General features: G+C 68.0%; 1 protein-coding gene across 1 annotated transcript; it reads right to left on the bottom strand.

Moving 5' to 3' along the window:
- Positions 1 to 4,820: 4,820 nt before the first annotated feature.
- On the bottom strand, positions 4,821 to 26,177 carry SLC12A5 (solute carrier family 12 member 5). The gene is made up of 26 exons (XM_075720905.1): positions 26,126 to 26,177; positions 18,872 to 18,966; positions 18,502 to 18,633; positions 18,141 to 18,287; positions 17,458 to 17,512; positions 16,283 to 16,413; positions 15,842 to 16,083; positions 15,553 to 15,764; positions 13,214 to 13,381; positions 12,158 to 12,256; positions 11,930 to 11,987; positions 11,029 to 11,203; positions 10,025 to 10,143; positions 9,598 to 9,696; positions 9,341 to 9,460; positions 9,075 to 9,179; positions 8,832 to 9,000; positions 7,724 to 7,919; positions 7,474 to 7,643; positions 7,263 to 7,394; positions 6,927 to 7,034; positions 6,630 to 6,752; positions 6,362 to 6,549; positions 6,029 to 6,043; positions 5,313 to 5,446; positions 4,821 to 4,912 (listed from the first exon to the last, which is right to left on the bottom strand). Exons 1-26 carry the CDS (start codon positions 26,175 to 26,177, stop codon positions 4,821 to 4,823), a joined length of 3,336 nt encoding a protein of 1,111 aa, XP_075577020.1.
- Positions 26,178 to 26,619: the final 442 nt, after the last annotated feature.

Raw genomic sequence — 26,619 nt, forward strand, 5'->3', positions numbered from 1 at the left:
ACTCCCCGTGCAAGTAGTGAAGGGTGTAATAAAATCATTTATTGCATTTTGTGCAGACAGGAGTCTAGAAAAATGAATACAGTTAAAGCAGTAAAGCATTAACAGGGAGCATTCAACAGCCGAGGAGCCACTCCTCCATTAATACCTGCACAGAGAACACAGGGTCTGTACTGAGGCGGCCTAATGCACAATACTGAAACACTCACAGAAATAAAATACAAGCCTAATACTCTTTTTTTTTTTTTTCCTTTTTTGGTTTGCAACCTGTTTTATTTACAAGGTTTTAAACTTAATTGCATTGCTCTGCACACAGATTCTCTAAAACACAAAGCATACTACGTCACTACATGTCTATTGCAATATTGCACTCGAATAAAAGTCACTTTAATGGACGTAGAACATCTAGCTACAGTGATTAAAAGATTATTGAATGAACTGACTTTGTGATAACATTCATAACAAATATATTGCACATGTAGCACAGAAAGTGGTGTAACCAGCAAATCTCAGACCTTTTGGTCTTTCTGCTAGTCTTTAGTCCTGCTACACAGAGGAGGGTCTTGACTCTTCTAGTGCAACTCTTACCCTTGTGCAGCATCTAGTCCTTCCCCTCCTCCAGCCACGGACCAACCCGCGCTGGACGCTGCCTGCGCCTCCTGTAAGTGCTGTCTTGTGGTCTGTTGCCTGTACTGTGTGGTGGCTGCAGCGACGTGAGCTGCCTCCTGCTGCTGCTGCTGCTGCTGCTGCTGCGGTGCATGGGGGCCTGTGCCTGCCCAGCTGACGGGGATAGGGCAGCTCCCCGCTCCCCGCTCCCGCAGCAGGAACCGGAGCGTATGCCACCGCCGGCCCAGTGCCGTGTGCTGGCCGAGTGTGGCTGCGCGTATGCGTTCTCCCCGCCTGCTGCGGGCCATGCTGCTATCCCACCGTCCCGGTGGGTCACAGCCCGGCAGCAGCCTGCCTGTGAAACAAACTTGGGGGTCAAGACCTTCCTGTCTGGAACAAAAACCGAAATGTGTCTGCGCATGTGCCAAGGAGGAACTTGCATGTCTACCAGAGGAGGACACTGTCTTCACCAAGGTGGAACGGCAGAAGGGTGCTCCATGGGGAAACTGAACACTCACAGAGGCCAAACGTGCAGGGCTGGGTTTGTAAACTAACATGCAGTGCTGTCTGCTAAAACTGGCCCTCTCCAGCCAGCAGCGAGTGAGAACTCGCTGCGGAAACCAGCACTTATTCTTGCCACAGCCAAATTTTGCCTGGCTCTGTCTAGAGCTGTGACCCTGCTCTTGCTGGAGGATGAGGAAGGGAAATGCCTTTTTTCCAGCAGTAGTGATGGAAAGGGCTTGCCTTCCTGCTCCCTGGGGAAGCCGGGACTGCGGCTTTACCGTGGGAGGTTGAAGTGGTGCTGAGCGGGACTGGGATCCGCTGGTGATGCTGGGGGGCAATGAAGCAAACCTCTCAGCGGCAAAGCGTGCCCTGGCCGTCTGTCTCACCACTGCTCTGCAATGTCACTCCCTGCCAACCTGTACCTGCAGCCGAGGGAAGAGCTCTTTGCCCTGACACTGCCGAGGGTGGACGCTTTCTGCGGCCTCAGCAGGGGCAGGCACTGGCAGCGGCTGCTGCTGCGCGTAACCTGCCTCTGCACTTGGGCCCTGCATGCCCCGGGGCAGGAGGGGACGAGGCTTGCTGCGGTGGGACAGCGTCCACAGCTGCAGGCCCAGCGGTGCGGCAGGGCAATAGCCAAGCTGTAATTAGAGGGTGACTGCAGGGAGCAAGTGGCATCTTTTGAAGAGGCAGAGCAAGCTGGCAAGCATTCTAGGCCCAACAAGCGTGGTGCTAGCACATGAGATGAGTGGGCAGGTTGCTGTGCAGGCCTCCCCCATGGCTGCAGAAGTGCCTCAAGTAATTTTGGGAGGCTGGAAACAGCATGTGAGCTTGTATGTGGTGGTGTAGGACCAGCTGCAAGGGGCAGAGCGGTTAGATGCTAGGAAATCCCAGTTCCCGCGAGGCTGCCCTTCCCAAAGCTAAAGGAACTTTTCACTTGCAGATGCCTGCCTGCTCTTTCAACAGCTCCCGAGCAGCTGAGGCAGTGGCAGGAGCAGAGAGCGCTGCCCTGTGCGTCTGCACCATTCATCAGCCTGGAGCTCCTGTGCTGAAACCCTGCCAGTCACCTCCTGTAAATGCTGAGCTCCCCATGCCCTTGGGGCTAGCTTCCACACCAGGGTCTGCAACACGGGCAATGCAGCTGTGCAGATAGCTGAGCTGCCCTGGCAGAAAGTCTGGCTGTGGCTGTGGCTGCTGCTGGAGAGAAGGGAGGCACTTTGGGAGTGATGGAAATGTAGGAGCAAGGTATGAGCAGGCACAGATGTGCAGCTGGGGCTTGGTTTTCATCTGGGAGAGTGTCCAAGTAGTATCTTAAAGCAAATAATTTAAAAAAAAAAAAAAAGCAACATCAAAAAAACCCCACTGCTTTTTATCCAAGCAGCCCCAAATAGCTTTGGCTTGGACCTGGAGGAGTAGAGGAGCTCTGCAGGAGCGGGGACTGGCAGAGGGGGTTCCTGCCCTCAGTGAGGCAGGAGCCGAGGGCTGCAGCCACTCTCAGCGGGCAGGAGGGACGGGCAGGGGCTGGACGCTGGGACCAGCCGTGCCAGGCAGGAGGCTGCTGGGGTGCGGGGCGGCATTGGGGAGCAGTTTGGGGGCCCAAGGAGGCGAGCGCTCCAGCACAGGGGCCCAGCTCTGGCCAGGGGACAAAGTGCTGCCGCTTTGGGCCAGGCTGGTGCAAAGCAGCCAGCGCTGCCGGGAGAGGGCAACTCTTAGCAGGCTGCACTTCGAGTGGAAGCTCAAATCTGCTGTGAAACAAGTTCAGAAAAGTCTGTGACTTCTTTTCCCTGAAAACTCTTAAGAAGCTAAATTGAGAAGAGAATGAACCTGCGACCTGGCCCTTTCCCAGGGGCTGCCGGTGGCTGGGGAAGGCTGTAGCCTTCACCACCGCTCCAGAGCACTCGGTGCAATGGGTGGGTGCCTGTTTCGTGCAGGAGCAGCCCCTCTCGGCTCTCTGTCCCCGCGGCCTGGTGCTAGCAGAGCCCTGCATCTCTCAGAATAGATATAGATCTCTATATATAGACTTCATCTGGTTCTATTAACATAAATATGATCACTTTAAAAATACACATACTGTATTATGTACACTATGTACATGGGGCCGGGGTGGGCACCGTTGGGTGCCCTGGCTGCCCTCGGCACCGCTTCCTGTGTGGTTCCTGGAACCATTCACATTTGTTAAAAGCTCCTCAGTTTCTCTAGTGTGAGAGATGCTGGCGGGGGTCGGGGGGGGGGGGGGGGGGGACGGGGGCGGGGGCGACCCTGCAGCTGCTGCCAAAGGTAAGACGTGTTTGAACTGCGCCAGCGCGCCCTTCCGCCTATGCTCGGGGGCTGCCTGCTGCGGTGCGGGCCGCAGGCGTCGGGCTGCAGCGGCCGTGTGGCCCAGCCGGGTGAGGCAGTGCTGCAATGCCGGGGGGCAACGGGACCCCTGCGGCCACCCCTCGCTGTGGAGTCCGGCCCTGTCAGACCAGGCAAACTGACTTTGCATATGTTAAAACTACGCACGGATCCGGACTTTCCTACAGCCCCATGGCAGCATCTGTGACTGCCTGGGGCTGGGTTAGCAGCAAAGCCCTGGGGAGCAGCAGGGAGCACAGCGGGGCATGGGGGGGGCCTGGACGCATGTGCAGGTGCTGGGACCAGCTGGGCCGGCTGGTGCCCCCGGGGCAGTGCGGCGGGGGAGTGGGGCGGGGTACGGGACGGGATGGGACTCCTCTGCGCCTGGGGCCAAGAGCAGGAGCTGGTGCCTCAGGGTTAGCAGCACCCACGCAGCTCCAGCGGCCAGAGAGCGGCTCCAGCTCCCGCTACACATGGCAGGGCCTCCGCTCAGCTCCGGACACCGCAGCTCCACGCCACGACCACTGCACAAGCACCAGGAGAGCACCAGGGCATACAGAGCCTGGAGTCAGTGGGGAGGGGGACAGGGAGCACCCCCCACCCACCCCAGGCCGGGACTCACGCTGTCGTGGGATTGCTGCGCTCCAGCACCCGAACCCCCGCAGCTGCCCCCCACCCTCTGCCCCCTCCAAACCATCACGCTGCATCTCCGCAAGCTCGGCCCAAGGCCTCCAGAGACAGGCGGCGCCAAGGCAGCAGCACGGTGGGGCTGTCTGGGCCCATCCTGGCGGGGGGTGGCTGGGGGCAGCACCATGGGAGCGCTGCCGGAGGTGGGGAGAGGAGCGTCCGGCAAGGAAAGCGTGCTGGTGGCCTCTCTCTTCTCCCAGCGCCTCGACGGGGACGCAGGGTGCGAGCGGCGGGCAGTCACAGGGCGCAGGGCACAGGCGCGTCCAGCCAAGCTCCGTGCAGGGGTAGCGGCACGGCGGGGCCGGGCACCTGTTTCGGCACAGCCGCCCTCCTGCCCGGCCGGGGGCTGCAAGCAGCAGTGCTGGGGCTGGCAGCGGGGCTGGCCCTGCTGGGGACGGGTGGTGGCAGCAGCGCTGGGCTCTGGTGCTCAGTCCACAGTACAGTGTATGTATTTATATATAAACAAGGACAGCAGTGCTGTGATGTTGCAATGAGGAACAGCTGCTCTGATGCTGGATGCTCCCGGAAGATCTGGTGCTGCAGTTCGAATGGAGAGATCAGGGGCACGGCCAAAGCCAGGTGAAGTTTCTGCACACCGGCTGCCATCAGGCCTTCCCTCCTCCCCTCCAGGAGCACGGTGCGAAGGGGTGGCGGGGCTCTCAGCGTGCAGACAAACCTCTCTTGCGCGCCGTGTTTCAGGAGTAGATGGTGATGACCTCCCGGCCCCCACCGCGCACCAGGAGCACTCGGTCCAGGTGCTCCGTCAGCACCTCCAGGAACTCCATGTCTGCACGGCCGTCAAGGAGGACCAACCCCATGATGGAGCACGGGGACAGCCCCGTGCCACCCCTGCCTGGCCCCGCGCCCAGGGAGCCAAGCCTGTGGCACAACACCCCTGCACCAGAGCCGGGAGCTGGCGGGCTCAGGCCTGAGCCGAGGGGTTGGGGGAGCCCCCCCGCGCTGGTGCCACACGATGGGGGCCACGTCTGAGCCTGCCCCAGCCGGCAGCTGAGCCCCGCAGTGCTCTGCCTCACCCCTGTGATGTGCCATCGCACTCATGCATGTGGACCTGTGCCCCGACACTCGCCTGCAAGATCCACCAGCCTCGGGCCGTTGCGGCCCCCAGCCCCCCTGCAGAGAGGGGTCTTGGTGCCAGCCCTGAGGCAGCAGCCCTGTGGGAAGGATACAGTTCTCGTCCCCTTTCCGGTTGCGGGGAGGCCCTGGCATGTTCAGCAGGACCAGCTTGGCATCCTGGGACTTCTTTACGATCACCTCATTGAGCTTCACAGCTGTGTGCATCCTCCGCACGTTGGACTGGTTCCTGGGGGCAACAGCACATGTGGGCACAGGGACGGGCAGAGCCGGCCTCCGGCCCCACACCGGACCCAAGGGGCCATGGGGCGGGCTGGCCTCCTGCCCCGGAGGGGTCCAGGGCTGGGCTGCAGCACAAGCTCAGGGAGCAGCAAGCTTTGCCCAGCACAGCCGCTGGCAACTCTGAGCCTGCACTGGCAGCCGTGAGCTGCAGGGCCATGCACGGTGCCTGCAGGCAGCGGCACACGGCGGCTGCTGGGGGCCGAGCTGCATGGGAGCGAGCAGGAGCAGACGGTGCGAGCGTCACCACAGGTGCCCAAGCCCAGGCTTGCAGGAAGCTGCCGGCAGTGTAACGGGGTAGATGGGGAGCAAGCAGCGCAGGCACTGCATGGCTTGCAGACTCTGCACAGGGGCTGGCAACCGCACGCTGCCCGGGTGAGCTGTCTAGCGCTGTGCCGGCAGCAGCTGTCGCGGCTGCTGAGCCGCCCTCGTGCACGGGGGCAACCCCGATGGCTCCGAGCGCGTTGCCCCACATGTGGCGGCCCAGCTCCCCCCGCCCTGGGACCGAGCACCCAGCCAAACCCAGACTTACAGGTTCTCCCACTCCCTGCCAGAAGCACCACGGGGCCGGGGGAGAGAAAGAGAGAGAGAGAGAAGAAGTGAGCGCCAGCTGTGCACCCCGCGTCCCTGCAGCGCACGCTGCCCAGCTGCTCCGTCCCTCGTTGGCGTGGGGACCCCACCCCACCTCCCACCCAGCCCCTCTGCAGGGCGAGCTCAGGGTACCCGGGCTGCCGGACTCCCCCTCAGAGCAAGGATCGCGCTGGTGCTGCCGGGGCCCTGCCTGCGCCCGCCCGGCTGGAGCAGGCAGGGATGGCCGGGGCCGCGGGGTGTGGATGGGGTGGGGTGGCAGCATGCAGGGCCATACGGCTTCATGTTGAAGAAGTCCTTGATGCCCTCAGGGCTGACGGGGCTCTTGCTCTTGTTCTTCTCGGCGACTGACTTGTCCTTGGTCCAGGTGAGATGCACCTTCTCGGGAGCTGTCTCCACCTCATCGCCAGGGGACTGGGAGCTGCTGGAGAAGGTGGTGGCATTTTTGTCGTGGATGAGCTGGACCTGCAGAGAGGCGAGGGGGACGGTGGGCAGGGGCCAGGGCCAGCCGCCTGCCTGGGCCCCGTCCTGGCACAACGCCTCACCTCCTCCTCCGGCTTCTCCTCGCCGTCGCCCACCTGCTCCTCGGGGACACTCAGGCGCAGGCGCGTGTTGGCCGGGTTCTTGCGCCGGATGGAGCCACGGGACTCGTCCGTGATGCTCTGGATCTGTGCAGGACAGGATCAGCCAGAGGAGAGGGGAGAAGAGGGCTCACCTGGGCAGACCTCAGCTTGCAGCCCCAGCTCCCCAGCAGGATGAGTGCACAGAGCCGTGGGGCAGCTCAGCTGGCGGCACAGCCACCACGGTGCCCGGATCCCACCCAGGCTGTCCTGCATCCTCACCTCCCGCTCCCGCTCATTCTTGGTGAGGTGCATTTGCTTGAGGATCTGGGAGCGCTGCTCCATCACTAGAGTCTTCTCATAGGTGTAGGCGGAGATGTCGCTCTCGTGCTGCGGGGGGGGGACGACAACAGGAGAAACCATGGGGCAGGGTGAGCTGCACCCACTGCTCCCAGCCTGGCCCTGTATGTCTCTGTGGGCCTATGTGTCCCCACGGCACTGCACGTCCCCATGGTGCTGTGTCCCCCGTGGTGCTGTGTCCCCCCATGGCAGGGATTGTCTGGCTCTCCCACTCGTAGCATCCCAGACTGCAGCACGTGCCCCCATCCCAGCACTCACCATCTCCACCACCTCCACCTCCGCGGTGATGCGCAGGTGGTACAGGAACGTGGTCAGGTCCTTCTTCATCTGGATGCTGTTGTCGTCCATCTGCGCCACCGTGAAGATACGCATCTTGCACTTGCGCCAGACCTGCAAGGGAGGGAGGCATGGGCACGGCTCGTGGGGGTCGGCCCCAGGCCCCTGTCCCGCGCTGCGGGGCCCGAGCTACCTTGTGGTGCCGCAGGAGGAACGGCAGCAGCATGAGCATCCCCCCGTCGTGGACGATCCACCAGACGTCGATGTGGCCCTCCGAGAACCGCTCCTGGTTGCCCGGGAACATGGCGACATTCTTGGCCACCAGCAAGGCCAGGTGCCCAGCCGTGGTCTCTCGCACCAGCTCTGGGAGGGGAAGGGCCACGTCAGCCACGGCGGCTCGCAGCCCCCCCAGCCTGGCGGCACCCGCCCTCCACGGTGCCTACCGATGAAGTTCCTCCAGGTCTGGTGGTCCTCCTTCTGGCGCCAGCTGCGGGGCCAGCCCACCAGCACTGTGTTGTGCTGCAGCCCCCCCAGCCCGCTGGACTGGATGAGGTGGGACATGCCGTCCCGCAGGTTGGAGGAGATCACCACCTGGCAAAAGCCCTTCACCTTCTCCGCTTCCATCAGGCGGCGGATGGACTGGTGGCGAGAGAGGGGGGTCAGGGACCACAGGGCCCGGGGACGGGTCCCTGCCGCAGGCACAGCGGCCGCCAGCCCCGTCAGTGGCACCCTGGCCAGGCGGGGTGCAGGGAGTGGGGTGCAGGGCGAGAGGTGCAGGTTGTGGGGCGCAGATCCCCGTGGGGTGCCCAGGTCTCTCTGCCCCACGGCAGACTGGCGGCTCTGGGCTGGGAGGGGCGAGGCCCAGCGGTGAGCGGAGCTGGCGCACAGCTCTGCACCGTGCCAAGCAGAGGGTGTCCCTGTGCCAGGCCTCTGATGGGCGGTGGAGCAGCAATTAGAGTTATTTACTCAGAGAAATTATAACATGTCTGCATGGGAGAGAAACTGTTTGCTTCCGAGGGCTTAATCTCATTAATGTGCCACCCGGCTGGTGCAGAGGTGCAGGGAACGGGGAGGGCTCTCGCTCCGGCGGGGAAAGGCTCCTGTCTCCCACCCTGCCTGCACCGGGGCTGGGGGGGCCGCAGGGGCCCTGGGAGCTGTGGGGAGGGTTGGGGCTGCAGTGGCCATGGGGCAGCTGAGGGCTGCTCAGCACAGCAGCACGGCAGCCCCTGGCCGGGCACCATGCCGTGCCGTGCTGTGCCGTGCCAAGCCCTGCAGCACCTGGCCAAGACTGGGACCAGTGCCTGGCTGCTGCCGGTGTCTCCGGTGTCTGGGGGGGGGGGCAGGGGTCCCTGCGGCGCCCTGAGCACGGGTGAAGCGTGGAGTCTCCGAGCTCTGCCCGGTGCTGCCCCAGCACTCTCCCGGACAGCCGGGGCCACCAGCGCTGGCCGTGGGGCAGAAACCCCAGCGGGCTCCTGGGGTTGGCCACGGGCACCCGCTGCTGGCAGAAGCCATCGTGGCGCGGGCAGCGGCCTGAGTGCGGGAAGCTCTCACCTCCTCTGCCCTCTGCGCCTGCGGGTGGTTGTCCAGGAAGGTCCCTTCCAGCACGGAGGCCACGATGGTGAGGCCCTTGCCGGCCTTGAGCTGTGACGTGAAGGACAGGAGCTGCGGGTGCACCACGTTCTGCTCCTGATCCCCACGGACCAGGACCAGCAGCTGTGGCCTGGAAGGACGGTCCTGCAGTCAGCACCCGCGTCCTGGCACCCCAAAGCCCCCCACCCCCCGGCCTGGCCTCACCTCCAGTTCTTGGTGTGTGGGGGACCCTCCTCCAGCCGCAGCAGGGCATAGCGGGCTGCGCTCAGGGACAGCCCCCGGATCCCATCGCCCCACTCCTTCTCTGCCCTGCGGGAACCGGCAGCACGTAAGGGATGCCCACGGCTCCAGCCATGGAGCACCGTACCGGCACCCCGGAGCATCCCGGGGGAGCTGAGCAGCCCACACCGAGGGGCTGAGGGGCGGCTGTCAGTGCTGGGCAGGGTCTGCGGCCCCACAGCCGCCCTTACCCGCGGTACTCGATGTATTTGTAGATGAGACCGGCGATCAGCATGGCGACCAGTGCGTAGTACCAGGAGCAGATGAACATCAGCGCCAGGCAGAGGCTCATGCCCAGGAAGGACAGGGTCCTGGGGAGAGCACCGCACCATCAGCACGCCCCGGGCCCCGCAGCGGTGCCAGGGCCCCCAGCCCGCGGTGGCCTGGGGGGGTGGCAGGACACCCCGTCCCATCCATTGCTGCCCCCTCCCATCCCATCCCGGCTCACCAGTGGTAGTAGCGGAAGCGGGGCCGCCAGTTGGGCGTCCGCAGCAGCGTCTGCACCGCGCATGCCAGGTTGACGAACATGTAGCACATGAGAAAAAACCTGCAGGAGAGAGCGTGAGGCTGAGCTGGGCGCGTTGGGCCAGACCGGGGCTGCAGCCAGGACCCGCCGCACGTCCCAGCCCCGGGGTGGCCAGCGCTGGAGCAGGGCTGGCCGATGGACGGGGAGCCAGGGCCACAGAGCAGCCAGGCCACAACACGGGCCAACGAGGGTCCCTGGGTTCCCTGTGGGGCGGCAGCCAGGGACTGGGGCGGCGGGGGCACCCCCCCCAAGGAGCAGAGACCCACGCGCACCACCCGCCTGGCGGGGGTGAGGGGCGCGGGCCCGTCCGCCACTCGCGAAGGTGCGGTGGACAGAGCATGCTGCCTACATGGAGAGGATGGGAGCCACCTCGTCCAGGGAGGCGATCAGGATCCCGATCTCGCAGATGCAGGCTGTGAGCAGCAGGGCCCACGTCGGCTCCCCGTTGGCTTTACCGTGGCCAAAGACCTGGGGAAGTGGAGGGGGGAGAGGGTTGCATCAGGGCTCTGCAGTGCCGGCGCTGCGCAGCCCTGGGCGAGGGTCCTCAGCACAGCTCGACGGGGCCGGACCTCCTGTGAGCACAGCCCTGGCTGGGAGCAGGGACCAGGTGCACCGGGGCCGCGCGAGCACCGCCACGAGCTGGCACACGTCCCGAGCCCGGTTCTGCCGGGGGAGCAGTCCCAGGGCCGGCAGGACTGGCTCCCACTGCCGGGGCAGCCCCTGCACCCAGAGCAGCCCCCCCTGCACCCAGAGCAGCCCCCCCTGCACCCAGAGCAGCCCCCGTCCCCCTGGGACCCCTGCCCAGGAACAAGCCCCAGCGCAGCCTGGCCACAGCCAGCATAGAGTTGGGCACCCCGTGCCCGGGACGGACGCGCTGCCAGCGGAGAGCAGCTCCTCCCGCGGCTGCAGGGACAGTGCCGGGGGGTCCAGGCGCTAGGGCGGGGGCCGGGGGCGCGTGTCCGGACACATTAGGGGGTGCGGGCGGTGCGAGCAAGAGCGCAGGCTGGGGCTGGCAGGGTGAAGGAGGGAGGATAAAATTAGCCCGCTCTTCCCTGGGGGGAGCTGTCGGGTTGGATTTGGAGAGATGAGGTTGTGAGAACGCGTCTTCAGAGAGCAGATAAAATATGAAGCGGCACAGCAGCAGGGGGAGGGGATCCTGACCTTTCCCGGCACCCTCCTCCCATGGACACCGCGGCCAGGCCCACCGCGGCCGCCCGCCGCAGCGGCGGTGCCAGCGGGACAGGGGCAGGCAGCAGTGCAGGGAGGAGGCAGCACGGGTGCCCACTGGTCTCCCATGCTGATGGGAGCCAGGGCCGCGGTGGGTGCTCGGGGCCGTGCTCGGGGGACACCTACCCTGAGGAAGGGCACGATCCCGTCCCTGGAGATGGCTTGCAGGAGGCGGGGGGCACCGGTGAGGCTCTGCAGCCCGGCCCCACACGTGGAGAAGAAGGAACCGATGACAATGACCCACGGGGACGGCCACGCCAGGGTGCCAACCACCAGGTTCCCGTTGACAGCTTCACCAAACCTGTGGGACACCGGCATCACACGCGGCTTTGTCCTGTAGCCGAGCCCCGAGAGCGCCAGCGCCGCGGCGGCACAAACCAGCCCCCCCAGGCAGGTTGGCCAGCGAGGGACACTGCTGCAGGGGGAACGGGGCCGGAGGCCGGCCCTGCCCCGGCTGCTGGTGGCCCCCATGCCCCGCAGGGGTCTCAGGTAGCCGGGGTCCGTCCCCGTGCCCCCCCCGCAGCCCTGGAGGGGACAAGGGGGAGGTGTGGGATGGGGGGGGGGTCCCCATCCCCTGTGCCAGGAGGAGGCTGATGAAGGCTGCGTGCGGTTGGATCCCGTTTGTGCTGCGGCTGGCGACCCAGAAGTGTCACCTGCCGCGTGCAGCGAGCTGGGCTGCCCCAGATACGCAGGCAGCGCAGGCAGCCCTGCCTGTTGACAAACAAGCACGCTGCCTGCAGCCCTGGAGCGGGAGGAAGGACTGCGGGTGTGCAGCGAAACATGGGGGGGGGGGGGGAGGGGGTGTCGTCAGGGCACACACGAGCCCCCAACGCTGGTTAGAAGCTTGGGCCCCCCTGAGAGCCCCCCCACCCCAGCGCTCTCACCCCAGGGCCCCTGCAGACCTTCCAGTGCCACTCCATCCACCCAGTGTGTCCAGCCCCCCCCGACCTCCCCCAGGGCTGCCCCTGCCCCAGCCTGTGCCTGGGGGGCTGCCAGACCCCCCCATGCCGACCCCCAGGACACTCACTTGTCACGCAGGACAACCCCCTCGATGCACGCCCCGAAGAGGACAACAGAGCTGATATCTGCCAGGTGGTCAAGGAGAGCCAGGAGGATGCGGAGTCCTTCCTTCCCTCCACCAGCGGGGTGCTGGGACCCCCAGCCCAGCCCAGTGGGCACCCGAGCAGGTCCGCCCTGCCCAGCAAGCCCACCCGCCCTTAGCCCCATGGCCCAGGCTCAGAGACCTGAAGGATACAGACCGCAGAGGTGGTGGCGATGGCCAGGATGGTGCCCGTGGGGATGGACTTCTGGGCATCCCGCAGGTCTCCGGAGCGGTTGGAGCCAGCCATGATGCCTGGGGAAAGAGGGGGTGGTACCACGGCGGTCAGAGCCGCAGCCCCCGCCCGTCCCAGCCCGCAGGACAGCTCACGCTGGGCACCGGCCCAGCAGCGTGCCAGGACGGGGAGTGGGCACACAGCACCCAGCCCGCTCCCTGCACCCCCCCAGCACTTCCCCCCGGAGCCGCAGTCTGGAGCCACTCAAGGATTAGGCTCAAAACGCTCTTAAGTGACTTGTCTCATTAGCCCTTAATTAGCTCAAGCAGGTACGGTGACTGCAGCAGTGACAGGGACAGAGTCTGGCCCCCGCGCTGCTCCGGGAGGCAGGAGGGGACATGGCCGGTGCCGGCAGGTCCGGCACAGCCGGAGGGATGACCTGCGCTCCTGCTGCGGCAGCGGCCAGGGCAGCCGTCCCCTGCCCCAGCAGGGCAGGACCCCGCGGGTGGGACACGGCCACCTCTAGCTCAGCCCACGTCACCGAGGGGACACGCACCACGCAAAAACCGGGACCTGCTGGTAAGGGTAAGCGGGCACCGGGTGAGAGGGTGCCGGGGGCCGTGTACCAGGCGGCATTGCAGGGCCTGCCTGGTGCCGGACCCCGCCAGTGACCGCGGTGCCGGGGACAGCCCTGGGGTCCCACTGGCTCCGGGGCACTGGCAGAGCTGCAGGCGGGACCCGGCAGCTGTGCCCCACGGCAGCTCTGCAGCGGGACTGGGGTGGGGGGGGCCTCCTCTGCCCCCGGGGAGCTATAAATACCGGAGCCGCGGGACGTCAGCGTGGCGTCGAGCGCTACCGTCAGATCTGGAGCGCGGGCGGCTGCGTGGGAGGCGCAGGCTGCGATCCACCTCCGCGCCGCCGCCGCCGCACCCCGCACGGGGGGCAGGCGCACACAGGGTTCCGCGGGAGCACGCCCGGCGGCACGTGCGCCAGCCGGCACCCTGTGGCATGCGAGCAGGGCCGGCGGCAGCTCCCACCTGTGACCGAGGGGAAGTAGATGCCGACGAGCAGGGTGAAGTAGGAGGTCATGTCGCTGAAGACATAGGGCTGGTCCATGTCCACCGGGGTGTCGGGGGGGCTCACGGAGGGCAGCCCCCGCTTCTCCACGATCACGCCCTTGGTCAGGTACGAGCTCCAGAGGTTCTCTGCGAGGAGGCAGGAGGCCAGGCAGTGCAGCTGGCGTGAGGAGGTGCCGGAGAGCCGCCGCAGCCGCCGCAGCAGCCTCCCACCCCGCAGCCAAAGGGACGGAGCACGGGGACATCCAGCACTGCCTCCCCCTGCCCCGGCCTCGCTAAGCAGCCGGCACAGCCGGCAGCCAGGGCCGCTGGCATCCAGCAGGCAAGGGACCGGGCACTCCCAGCCTGTCACGAATGTGCAGAAACACCCGGCCTGGGGACAGGCCCGGCAGCATGGATTGGTGACCAGAGCAGGTCTGTCCTGCCACTGGCATCGTCCCTGCAAGATACTGGAGCAGCTGACATGGGATTGCAGTACCAAATAATTAAGAGGGTAATATAATTAATGCTGATCAACACAGGTTTAAGGAAAGTGGATCGTGTCAAAGTAACTTGGTAATGTTTTTGATGGGATTACGAGTGCGGGGCTGATGTAACGGGCTTAGTGTCCCTCCGCGTGCTGCCTTGGCTGCAGATTGCGGTGAGAAACTGGAGCAGCGGAGAGCAGCCAGCGCCGGGCACGGCAGGGAGAGGCTGACAGCCCTCGGCGCGGCATTGCAAAGGGGCTGTTGAGGGGGTCCAAAGGGGCCCCACAGGGACCAGCCCCCAGCCGCCAGTGCTGAGCTCCCCTCCCCAGCTGTGTGACCTCCCCTGGCTGCTCTGAGGTGACAGACGGGGCTGGCAGCCCCCACCGACACAGCTCTGCCTGCTCATCCTCCCGGAAAGGCACGTTTCTTCCCGCAGGGAGACCCAGTGCCTGGGGCACAGCCAGCCCTGGCCACCTCTGCCAGCGCCGCGCAGTGACACCCCGTCTCGAGACGCTGCCAGCCCTGTCACCCTCGCCACCAGCTGCCCCAGAGCCGGGTCCTGGTTCTGCCCCATGCACCCCAGGTACAGGAGCATTTGCTGTCTGCTGCCCTGACAGACTGGCCGGACTGGGTGGGAGTCTGCGTCCCCTCCGCGGCAGGACCATCGCCAGCAGGAGCAGGTGGTACCCAGCAGCCAGGGACTCCTTATCTGCCCCACAAGACCTCATGAGGGATGCCATCGGGAGCCTCCCAAACACCCAGCGAACGCGCTCCACCACATCGCCGTGACGCGGCCGTAGCCCCAAGCACCATGTGCTTAGCGAAGTCTAAGCTCCCGCGCCTGAGTCCACACAGCTGCCATGCAGCAAACACCAGCCGTGCCCGGGCACCCCAGCCCCCGTCCTGCTCTGCGGGACCCGATGGAGATGGAGCCGCCGTGAGTTCACCACGTGCACCCAGCGTGCTGCACGGCCAGCACAGTCACCGCCCCGATGCCCAGCCTGGCACCGCAGAGCGCCCAGCCCAGCTGCTGCACCAGGGAAGGGCTGAGCCTGCTCACAGTTCTGCAGGCAGGGAAGACCGACGGGTGCTGCACTCCTGAACCCCTACACCCGCACTGGGAGCACCCGGAGCAGGGGTCTGCAAATGCTCTCTGAGCATGGCACTGAGAATCAGCCTCCACCGCCCACTGTGCAGTGTGAGCACCTGGCAAATGTACCAACAGCTTCAGAAAAACAGGTCAAAAGTGGCTCCTCCCAGCAAATTCACGAGTTTTTCTGCGGCCCTGGCTAGTCTCCCAGCATGGCTATGACCGCAGCAGCAAAGTGCCCCCAAGGGGCAATCGCTCCTCACAAAACCTCAGATCGATACCAGCCTTTCTGAAGGCCAAGAGGAAGCAGAGGGAGGATTTATCCCTCCCCAGCCTCTGGGCATCCTTTGGAGCCATCCTGCTGTGGTCTGGCTGGCACAGACCGCGCACGGGCAGCCACAGCACCCAGCTCGGTCGCGCAGTGTGGGAGTCTGTCCCGCTGCCCAGCACAGCATGAGCACGGCTCACTGCGCCCAAGCTGCAGAGCCGCCCACGGCAGAGATCACCCGGATCACCTGGACCAGGCACTGCTCGCCTGCCCCCACAACACCTGCCCAGCATGCCCGAGGAGCCAGCTGCCTGCACGCACGACGGCCCCCCCTGCACCGGCCCCTCCACCAGCCCTGCCCGCGGAACTGCCCAGGAGGCACGGCCGCTGCCCCACCACGGCTCCCTGGGGCTTGTCCTGCACCTCTGTCCCCGCTCCTCCCATCCCCGCACCTCTGTCCCCATGCCGTGCCCACCTTGGATGAGGCCGCTGGCGGCACCGGGGATGCCCTCGATCTCGGTCACGTTGTTCATGGTGAAGTACTCGTCACAGGTGGCGTTGAGGAAGCGGGAGGTGCAGAAGAGCTCCCAGAGCTTGGAGCCCACTGTCTCGTTCCCCTCCACCACCATCTTGGTGCAGAGGTCGAAGCCATGGCGTGAGAGGGTCCTGTTGCCCAGGAGGCAGATCCTGGGAGGGGGGCAGGCACTCAGCTGTGCGCCTGCACGCCCCAGCCCCGCTGCAGCCCCACGGGACGCCGTACTCACGGGAAGCTTGGTGGGTCAAAGGCCGACTTGATGACACCGGCATAAATGGCGAGGATGGAGAGGATGACACAGCCCAGGAAGACGAGGGCAAACTTGTTGACGTACTTGACCCCCACAAACACCACGGTGGCCATGCAGGTCAGCACGCAGGTGCCGTACACACGCATGTTGTTGAGCATCGCAGCCGCTTCCCCGCTGGCGTCCTCTGCCTTGAAGATGGCCATGGCCGGGAAGATGTAGGCCTGGTAGAGAGTCATGGCATCACCACCCGGCTAATGGCCCCGCGGAGGGGACCCCGGGGAAGGGTCCCTCGGCCCCACTGCAAAGCCTCAGCTCCCTGACAGGGCACAGGGAGCGGGCAGCGTGGGCAGGTGAGGGCAGAGCTGCCCTGCCAGGACCTGAGTGCTCGGCACCGCGTGGGGGGAAGGACCAGGCACATACCAGCAGGATTTCGATGGTGCCCAGGATGTACATGGCGCCGGCAAAGGTGGTGCCCAGGTAGAAGCAGAGCCCCACGGCCCCACCAAACTCGGGTCCCAGGGAGCGTGAGATCATGTAGTAGGAGCCACCCGCTGCCGGAGAGAGCAAAGGTGGGTCCCAGCCAGACCCCAGCAGCACGCCCAGCCCTGCCAGGCATCCTGGACAGCAGCATAGAGCCAGGGCAGCCCTGGACCCCCTCCAGCACAGAGGAGGACGCAGTCCCCAGGGCCCCGGCACAGCGGGAGCAACCACGCTGGCAGAGCCATTCCCCAGGAGCCCAGCAGCTGGGTGTGACGGCCACGGGGACACGTGTCCCCTGGGACGCCAGACAGGTGCTGGAGCCCCAGGGACATGGGCCATGCCCTGCTCCGTCCTCCCAGAGGAGCCCTTAAAGGCGGGCTGCCGGGATCGATGGTCCTGCCGCGGCAGCAGGATGATAAATAGTTTTAATTACGCCCTGCGCTGGGGCTGGCAGTGCGGACCAGCCGGGCTGGTGCAGCTTGCCTGCTCCCAGCTCGCTGGGGCTCTGTGGGGCTAGGCATGCTCTGGGGGATGCAGCCCAGGGGCTGCATGGCCAGACCCCACACGGCCAGACCCCACCGGTGCCTGCCTGGGGATGGAGAACGCACACAGCAGCATCCTTACGTCTGGCATGGCTTGGGGAGGCCGGCGGGACAGGCTGCCCCACCACCCAGCCTGCGGCGCCCGGCGCCCAGCTCCCCATCCTCCTGCCGGCATGTCTCCCTGGCTCCCCCGCGGCCTCGCCAGTCTGGCAGAGGGAGGAGCCGCGGCTGGCGGCTCTTGCTGCCATCTGCACCTCGCGGCTCTGGGGACGGGTGGCAGCTCCAGCTCCGCGCTCCCCCCAGGCCACGGGGAACCCGCGCGGGCTGGTGGCAGAAGAGCGGGGAGCGGCTGGCGGTGACGTCCGCCCTCCCATGCGCGGCACAGGGCAGCCCCAGAGCTCAGCCAGCATGGCCCAGGGAGCAGGACAGCCTTCGGGGATGCTCTCTGGGAAAAGCCCTTTGCCATGCTCGGCCTGGCCCTTCTGGGGCACGGGGGCCCCCCCAGGTGCCCGACCCGGCAGGAAGCCAGCTCCCCTCGCCCCAGCACACACACAGACGCGGGCTCGGCTCTACCTGGCACCACGCCGTTGGTGGCGATCGCGCTCATGGAAATGGCTGTCAGCATCGTCTGTGGGAAGAAACACAGTGTTGGCACCCGGCAGAGCTCCCTCCTCGCTGGGGCAGAGGGACAGGGGAGAGGGAAGGGCGAGCTGGGGCCATGCTGGGTCATGGGGCTCCCGGGGCCACGCTGAGATGTGCCACAGGGCCGGGATGCCCGGCAGAGAGCCAGGCGGATGGAGGGGTGGGCAGGCAGGGTTGCTGGCCGGCAGCGCAGCTGCGGGGCTGAGCCCCTTGGAGGGACTGGCTGCGCTGCGAGGGACGGGGGTCCCCGCGCTGCCCAGGATGCCGCCCCTGTTCAGCCCCCCCAGCCTCTGCCCTGGGGGCACTGTCCTGGCGGGATGGCTCACTGCAGCACGGTGCCCAGGGCCAGGGCAGGGGACCCCCCGCTACATCCCCCCCAGGATAAGCAGCTACGATCTAGGTCACCATTTGAGCACCGTTCTGCTGCTGATTCCTTTGGGAAGCTGGAGGCTTCTCCTTGCTGTAAGTGGGGCAGGGGCAGGAGCAGGAGCAGGGGCACGGGCAGGGCAGGGTGGGCCAGCAGCTAGTGCACCTCTCCACAGCCCGGCCAGCCGGCTGGTGACCTCCAGACCCCGGGTGAGGCCAGTGGGTGCCCAGCCGGCTCCGTCACTCACGCAGGAGCAGCAGAGGAAGACCATGCAGAAGGACTCCATGATGCCAGCGATCCCCACCACCCAGGTGAGGCGCAGGAAGAGAATGACCCCAAAGATGTTCTGGAGGCAGGGCAGGTAGACGCCCATGAAGGTGCCCATCCGCGGGGCCTGCCGAGGGAGCGGGCAGCCATCAGAGCTCGCAGCCCTGGCTGGCAGGGGAGCAAGGGGTCCCGCTCCTCCTGCAATGCAGCCAGGGACCCCGGGTAAAGCCGTCCCCCCCGGCAGGGGCCGAGGGACCCAGCTGTCCCCGGGGCAGCCCGTGGCCTGGCACTGCACAGGTAGGGACCGGGAGAAGGGGCTGCGTCCCTCCTGCGTCCCTCACCTGCACCGGCTTCTTCTTGCCCCCGTCATTGTTCTCGGCCTCCTCATGCTCCCGGCTGCCCTGTGGCAGGTTGGTGTAGTTGGCCAGCCCGCTCAGCAGGGACGAGACCATGGGGCTGGTGTCCATCTCCTCCTGCAGAGAGCAGAGCCCCGAGCCGTGAGGACAGTCCCTCGGGACCCTGGCCAGCCCTGGGACCTGGGGACTTCACCAGATCCCACCCCACTGCCCGCCCCGCTGGGCATGGCTGCAGCAGCTGAGGGACCCTGACATGTCCTGGTGCCCAGGGTGCAGGTCGGGGTGCTGTGGGACAGCTGCCCAGCTCGGCCCCCTCCCCAGGGACCCTCCCTGCCCCTCCGCCCGTGCACCCTACCTCGAAAAGGGCCATGTTCTTGCCGTCATACTCTTTGCCCTTCTCCAGGTCCGTGCTGTTGATGAAGGGGCTGCTCTCCTTGGGATTGCCATCGCCTGCAGAGACACCACTGTCAGCCAGGCAGCCCCCGCACCGGGAGAGCATCCACCCCACCGGGCTGCCGCTGCGAGGGGCTGCGGCTGCACCCCAGCTCCCGCGGGAGGGCTGCCAGTGCTGTGGGCACCACGCTCACCCCAGGACAGTCAACAGTAGCCGCTGCGTCCCACACACCAGCATCACCTCCTGCCCCATGCATGGGCAGGGGCCGCCAGTCCCCAGGAGCCACGCGCTGCCCTGCCCGGCTGCGCCGGCGCGCGGACCCACCAGAGCGCATCCACGCAGTGAGGTGAGCGGTGTGGATCCAGGGGGAACCCTCCCGGCAGGACGGCCGTCAGCAATAACTCACAGCACGGGGCGCCCGCGAGTGAGCACGCCAGGGCTGCCCGCAGCTCTGCATCTGCAGGGGCAGGATCTGGCCAGCTGCTCAGCGCACCACCACGGAGGGGGACGGTCCCGGAGTTGGGCCTGGGAGTGGGGCGAGCGGCTGGATGTCTGATCCTGCTCCCCGACATGCACCACAGGAGCAGGGGCCGCGGCCTCGCCAGCTGTGCCGCGAAGCGGGGAGGCATCCGGTGGTGCTGCCACCGAGGGCAGGCGCTGCTGCTCTGCCCGGGGCAGCGGAGCCGCCCGCAGCGGTGCAGAGCCCGCAGAGCTGCTGGGACAGGGCCGCGGCTGCTCGCTGCATTAACGACCTCATGCAGAAGAAACCCGGAGTCGGCTTAATAGGAAGCAAAACAGCGGAGCTGCAGAGCAGCAGAAATAAATCAGGCTGGAAATGGAGCGGCAGCGAGGACGGTGCTGCCGGAGCGGTGCAGCCCTGAGCGGAGGCACAGAGGGGAGGGGGACAGGGGCTGGGAAGCCAAAGGACATGGTGCTGGGCAAAGCAGCTTGGCGGGTGATGGCCCCCGAGGCACAGGGAAACCCGGGCAGCTGGGCCTTGTCCCCAGCCCTGGGCGGGAGGAGAGGGGCTCCCTCCGTGCACCCATCCCCACCACCATGGCCCCGCAGCCAGGGCAATTGCACTGCCGGTGGCAGCAGCAGCGCTGGGCAAGCTGCCTGTGCAGGCAGGGTTACAGACCTGCTCCACACCCCGGGCCCGGGGCAAGAGCCATCCCCTCCACCCACCTTGAGCGCAGAGCCCGGCAGTGCCTGGGGCCGCAGGGACGGCGCAGGGGCCACGCGTGGGCCAGGGCAGTGCAGCCACCCACGCACCGCAGCAGCCCCGAGACAGACCCCGCGACCATTCGGAGCATCCCGGTCCTTTGAAGACCGCCTGCCTCCTGCCAGTTGACTCATATTCGGGATCCTGGGAGCCGTTTTGCCTGCGTGTGGTGGTGATTCACCATCTGCAATTTCCCCGGCAGACGCGGTGCTCCTGGCTGACCGGGAGGTGAAGCCCCAAGCGCCGCAGGTGATGCTGACCCGACGGCTGGGCCCCCCGTTCCAGAGCAGGGCAGCGGGGCAGCAGTGTCCCTGACAGCACAGCCAAACTGCGGGGCAGAGCCCGCAGGCTCCTCCGGCGCAGGAACGGCCGTGGCGGCAGCACCGGGACACCCCGGCACACAGATCCCGGCTGGTCTCACTCCGCAGCCCCCCGGACGCATGCCCGACGCCGCACGCTGCACCGCCGGCACGTGCCCTGCCCTGTGCCCCCCACCGAAGGGTGCGCGGGGGGTTCTCAGAGCGGACAAGCGTGCTTCTTGCTCCGGGTCTGCACCCTGCGCTCGTTAGGTAATGGCGGTGGTGTGGGCTGGCACCCACCTGCTCGCCATGGGTCCCATCCACCCGCACCGGCTCTGGGGACCGCATGGACGTGAGGCGCCGGGGACGCCCTCCAGGCCGACGGCAGGGCCCGTCGCCAGCGCGGGGGCACGAGGGCGCAGGACCAGGGGTGTCCGGAGGCCGCTTGCCCCTCTCCCAGGACCAAGTGGAGGCAGGCGGCCCCTCAGGGACATGGGGCAGGGGCAGCCTGGCAGGGGGGAGACGCTGGCAGCCCAGCGAGGCCCTGGGAACCCACCGGGAGAGCGGAGCCCGCGGGGGCCTCGCCTCGCCGCCTTGTACACGGCCGACGACATCACCGCGCTGGTTTCCATGGCAACGGTGAGCCACGGCCGCCTCGGCTCCCGCTCTTATGTAACGGCGCAGGCGGACGGATGCCGGCCCTGCACAGCACCCGCGCCCCAGCCCACCAGCACCCGCCCCACGGCGCGGTCGGGGCCCCCAGCCCCAGCCCGCCTCGACCACATGGGACCGGCACTGCCCGGCTCCACACGACAGACGCCAGCAGCACCCTGGGGTGCCCACGCTCCAACCTGCCGGCGCCACAACAGCACCCAAACCTGGCAGTCCCTCCACCCCCCCGGCCCGGGGCACCGTCCCTCTCCGGCACCGCAGGGACCATCACCCCATGCTGGCATCACCGGGGCTGCCAGGGCCAGCCTGGGGCTCCGGAGCCCCTCGGCCGTGCCGCCGGGAGGACTGGCACCAGGAGAGGCCGCAGGCCAGCGGGAGGTGGGGACACGGGGACGTGCACGCGGCACAGCTCCGGCATCCCCGGGGCACGGCTCTGGGGGTCCCCGGCCATCCGCCTCGACCCTGGCCCCACAGGCTGCAAGGAGTTAAGTGCCAGGGCCGCGGGGTCCCAGGTGACTGCGCTCCCCGCTCCTGCCGGAGACCATTTTGCCGCAGAGGGGCTGGTGCAGCCTCTCCCCGGCAGCTGCCACAGGATTTGTGGTCTGTGCAGGCAGAGGCACTGCAGCCTGTCCCGGGCAGTGCCCATCCTGTCCCCCACGCGCCACAGCCAGCCCCTGCCCAGAGGCACCCGGGGGTGACACCTCCCAGCCATGGGGACACGCGGGACACGGCCAGGCCCCCCCAGCGCCTGCTGGGCCTGCCCATGCCCCGCTCCCCCCGCACCGCCCGGGGACGAGCGGCACTGGGGCAGGAGCGCAGGATGGGGCTGAGCAGCACCAAGGCCGGGCAGCCCGGCGTGGGAGAGGCGGCGTGAGCAGAGCAGAGCCGAGCCGTGCCAAGCTTCGATCCCGGCGCTCAGCCGCGCCCCCCCTCCCCAAGGATCACTCAACATGAATCGGCCTTTTAATTTGCTGCGGCGGCTGGAAGGGCTCACGGCGGGATTGCTGGCAGGAACCCACAGCCCTGCTGTGGGCACTGTGCAGTCCCGCTCGCAGCCGGGGTTACGGCCGACCCTGCCTGCCCAGGGCATCCCAAAGCTGACCCCGCTGCCCGCCCCCGCAGCCCGGGGCCCCCAGAACCGAAGGACCCTGCACGCCCGGGAGCTCACCCGCCCCACGGGGCAGCGCTGGGGCTGCAGCACCAGCCACAACGTGATCTCCTAATGGCTTTTTACTCAGCCCTAAATTGGGTTGGGAAGCGTCATGTCCCTTATCCCAAATCCTCCCTAATCGCTTTACAAGGCACAGGGCACGAAGCACTGGCTGGGGGGAGCCCGGCCAGCCAAACGCTAGGGGCTAATTAACCAGAGCTGCTGCCGGAGCTGCTGCCTGCTCCTGCCCGGCTGCGGCCAGCCCGTCCCCGCCACGGCACATGGCGAGGGCCGGCTCCTTCGCGGCCACCGCGCACAGCGAGTCCTGGCCAGAGACATCGGGCGCTGGGGCTGCGGCGCTGGCTGGGAGGGGCAGCGGGCGAGGGGGGATGCAGCGGGGGCAGCCCCGGCCCCACACTCCCCCTGTGCCTCCGTTCGTGCTCCCGCAGCACCCCAGGGCCCGCTGGGTGCTGGCACAGGGGTCCTGACAGCTCAGGGACCCCCTGCACCAGCCTGGCCACTGGCCCCTCCTGCGCCGCCCCCCTGCACCAGTCCCGCCAGCCCCAGGGGCAGCAGCAGCGCGGCAGCTGCTCATGGCGCCCGGGGACGCCCCGGGGCTCCCCCGGAGGTGCGCAGGGCACCTTGACTTTTGCCAGAGCGTTCAACGGCACTGGCTGGCGAGCAGCCTCCTCCCGCTCGTCGGGGCTCTGCCCGCAGCCCGCAGCAAGGGGCACCCCAGGGTGACCCCAGCAGCCCGGCAAGCGCACGGGTGAGCACGTGGCCCTGGCTGATGTCCTCAGCTGCTGCTGTTTTGCAGGAGCTGCTGGCCAGGAAGGCCACGGTGCTGTTCTGTCACCCCCAGCCATCAAGGGGACTTGGCCGCACGTCCACTGGCCTGGCCCCGGGCTGCTGGCCTGGGGGTGCCTAAGGCAGTCGGGGATGGCCAAGGGGCCCTTATGGCGGCTGGCACCTCTGCTCCCACCCAGGCTTCCTTCTCCCCTGAGCCAGGGTACCTGCCAGCCGCCCCGGGTAGGGAAACCCTCAGAGAGGCCACGGAGCCCCCACCGAGGCAGAGACCACCGGGGGCCAGAGCAGCGCTGGCTCGTGCTGGCAGCGTGCACAGCAGTGCCAGCTCCCGGCTGCAGCGCGGCGGTGGGGTGGGGGGGGGATGCTCCCCCCGCCCCAGAGCTGCGCTTTGCCCCTCCAGCCAGCAGGCACACCGAGTGGCCTTTTGGGCTGGATTCTTTCACTGCCTGACCCAAATTGGACCAACTGCTACTTCAGACCTATCCTCTTCCTTCCTAAACCCGGGATTATCCTCCCTTTGATCAGCCGGCCCTGCAGGCGCAGGATTTCCAGCACAGGCGCTTTGGCTGGCTGCGTTTAAACAGCTTCCCAGATTTGCCGACAGCCCAAGCCCTGCCTTGGAAATGGCCGTGGACACAAGCTCCAGCAAAGCTCCCGGCCCCAGGTCTCCCCTCCTTGGGCAGCCTGGAGCCTCCAAGCTGGAGTGCCGGCACAGCAGCCTGCAGCGGGGCTGTGTCTCACATTTCAACACCCCAAAGAGAGCAGTGCAAGCTGCCAGCCTGGATGCTGCAGGCAGCAGCCCTGCCTGCTTCCCCACTCCCCACCACCTCCCCAGAGGGTCTGCCACCAGCCCAGCCCTCGCCGGGCTGCCAGGGCTGGAGCCCTTCCAGCCCTTGTCATGAGGCTCTTGCAGGCTGTCCAGAGCGGGGACCGGAGCGGGGATGCTGCTCAGCCTTTCCGACAGAAGTAGCCTAAGTGGCACCCAGGGCTTCAGCAGCTCCGCTGGGCTCGGCAACTCGCCGGCCAGCCAGCGCTGGAGAAGCCAGGATGCGCGTGGGGGGCCCACTGGCATGCAACAGCTCTGCCCCCCCCGCCCCCGCTCGTCCACGGTCCCCGCAGACAGAGCCCACGCAGGGAGCTCAGTGCGACCCTCAGCAGAGCGGCGATCTCCCCCCAGCAGCCACCCTCAGCACGGTGCGGAGGGCCCTGCTGCGCCCCTCCCTGCAGATGCTCCCCTGCTCTCCCAAACCTCCCGGGGCCCCCGCCGCCCCCAGCCCCGCGCCCGCCGGCCCACAGGGCACCATCTCGCCAGGCCCGGCTGCAGGGACAGTCTGCCTGGTCCATCTGTAGTGGCACCGTGTCCAGCCCTCCTGCCAGACCCCAGCAAGGCAGAAACGCCTGCCGCCACGCCGCTGGCACTGCTGTGACGGAAACGCAGCGAGTGAGATAGATCCTGGTGCTGCAGAGGGCAAGGGGAGGGTGAGAGCCCAGGGAAGGGCACAGCTGGGGGTCAGCACGGCTCCCCCCAGCTCGGCAAGGTGCCCCCGGAAGGCTCCTGCCAGCCCTGACCTTGAGTGGAGCCGTGAATAAACAAGCAAATAAACAGGCTCAGGTCGGCGGAGCAGAGTGGACACCAAAAGCCTTGTCGTGGCTGTGCCCAGAGCCTCACTGCAGGCAGACGAGTTCTTCTGCAGCGACTGCCAGAGCCGGCTGTCCCCTCCTGGCCGGGGCTTTCAGCAGACCCCGCGAGGTGACCTGGCAAGGGGAGCTGGCGGGGGGCTGCGGGGAGTCAGAGCGGCACTGCAGGTCCCCTCGGGCACATCGCTGCGTTTCCCTGGCTCCAACCCATCCCCGTGCCCCACGGAAACACCTGCAGGAGAGGGTGCTGCACCGGCCCAGCTGCCCGGGGCTGGGCATGGCCCCGCAGGGGCCTGAGGACCCTCCGCAGCAGCTCGGCCGTCGGTGGGTGCCCAGGGAGAGCTCGGGCCAAAGTGCCAGCAGTCGCGCAGCCGCTGCCGGGCCCGGCGGCCCCACCAGCTGCGGGGCTGCAGCCCCGTCCCGCTGCCCACAGCGGCCCTGCCCGCCTGCACTGCGCCGGGGCTGCAGCATGCCCTGCGCGGCACGGCTCGGCAGGGATGGCACAGCTCGGGCTGGACTGGCACGGCTCGGCACGGGCTAGACCGAGCGGACCGGCTCGGCACGGCTCGGCACCGCAGAGCGAGCGGCCCCGGGCCCAGCGGCTCCCGCCGGCCCCGGCGCAGGGCCCGGGGCCGCTTCAGCACCGCGGACAGCGGCGGCGGCGGCCCCGGGCGGGCAGAGCCCCGGGGGACGGCGGGGGCGGCGGGGATGGGGGGCGGGCAGCGGGGAGGGGTGGGGGGGCGGCAGCCGGAGATGCGGGGCGGCGGTAGGGAGGAACGGGGGGGCGGCAGCCGGGATGCGGGAGGCGGTAGGGAGCGATGGGGGGGCGGCAGCCGGAGGGGGGGAGGCGGCAGGGAGGGATGGGGAGGAGGCAGCCGGGGTAAGGGGGGGGGGCGGCAGCCGGGGGTCCCGGGCGGGCGGGAGCAGGCCGGTGCCGCGGCCGCCGGGGGCTGCCCGGGAGAGGGCAGGGGCCGGCGCCCGGCGGGATCGTCCGGAGCGCAGCCCGCAGCCCCGCAGCCCCGCAGCCCCCGCCCGGGAGGAGGCTCCGCCGCAAGCCCCGGGCACGGCTCGGCCCCGCCGCGGCCGCCGCTCCAGCCGCGCCGCCGTTTCCCGGGGCTGCCGCAGCGGCGGGAGCGGGGCCGGGGCTGCGCGGAGGCAGCGGGAGCGGGAGCAGCCCCGCACCGCCCGCACCGCCCGCCGCAGCCCCGCGGGGCCGCGGACCAAGAGCCCGGAGCCCGCAGCCCGCAGCCCGGGGCCCGCCGTCGCGGCCGGTGCCGGTGCTGCCCCGCGGCGGGGTCCGGCGGCCGCGGCAGCCCCCCCCGGCCCCCCCAAACCTTCGCGGCCCCCGGCTCCGCGCCGAGCCCCGGCCCCCCAGCCCGGCAGGGGCGACCGCCCCGGGCTCCCCCCGGTGCCCCCCGGCCCCTCACCTTGGCTGGCGCCGCCGTCGCCGTCCTCGCAGTCGGCCAGGTTGTTCAGCATGGCGCCGGCTGCCCGCGGCCGCACGCTGCCGCCCGGGAGCTGCGAGCACCGCGCTCCGCAGCCGGCAGCGTCCCCGCGCCGCCCCCCGCCGCCGCCGTGGGAGGGGGCTGCAGTGCGGAGGCGCCCGGGCTCACGGCTCGCTGCTGCCGGCGGAGCCCAGCCCGGCCGCTCGCTTCATCACGTATGCGGCAGGCATGGCCCCCGCCGCGGGGAGGGGGCGGCGGGCAGGGGCGAGGCGGGGGAGGGCGCGGCGCACGCCGCCCCCCGGCTGAGCCGGGCGGGGGGGGGGGGAACTGGGGCACGGCCGCGCTGCGGGCCCCGGCTGGCGGGGGCGGGACGGGCCCGCACCCTGCACCGGCCCCGCACCCCGCACTGGCCCCCACACCGGCCCCTGCACCCCGCACCGGCCCCGCACCCCGCACCGGCCCCCACACCAGCCCCT

The sequence above is a fragment of the Pelecanus crispus genome, chromosome 14 (genome assembly GCF_030463565.1).
Source record: "Pelecanus crispus isolate bPelCri1 chromosome 14, bPelCri1.pri, whole genome shotgun sequence".
In the NCBI taxonomy this organism is placed as follows: domain Eukaryota; kingdom Metazoa; phylum Chordata; class Aves; order Pelecaniformes; family Pelecanidae; genus Pelecanus; species Pelecanus crispus.

What these genes read in the sequence shown, in the direction of transcription:
- SLC12A5 (XM_075720905.1), bottom strand. Translation starts at nt 26,177, where the DNA reads ATGCTGAACAACCTGGCCGACTGCGAGGACGGCGACGGCGGCGCCAGC. An exon ending in GGGGTTGTCCTGCGTGACAA is followed by an intron (nt 11,204 to 11,929) that starts GTGAGTGTCCTG and finishes GGTGTCCCACAG; the next exon opens with GTTTGGTGAAGCTGTCAACG. An exon ending in AAATACATCGAGTACCGCGG is followed by an intron (nt 9,180 to 9,340) that starts GTAAGGGCGGCT and finishes CGGTTCCCGCAG; the next exon opens with GGCAGAGAAGGAGTGGGGCG.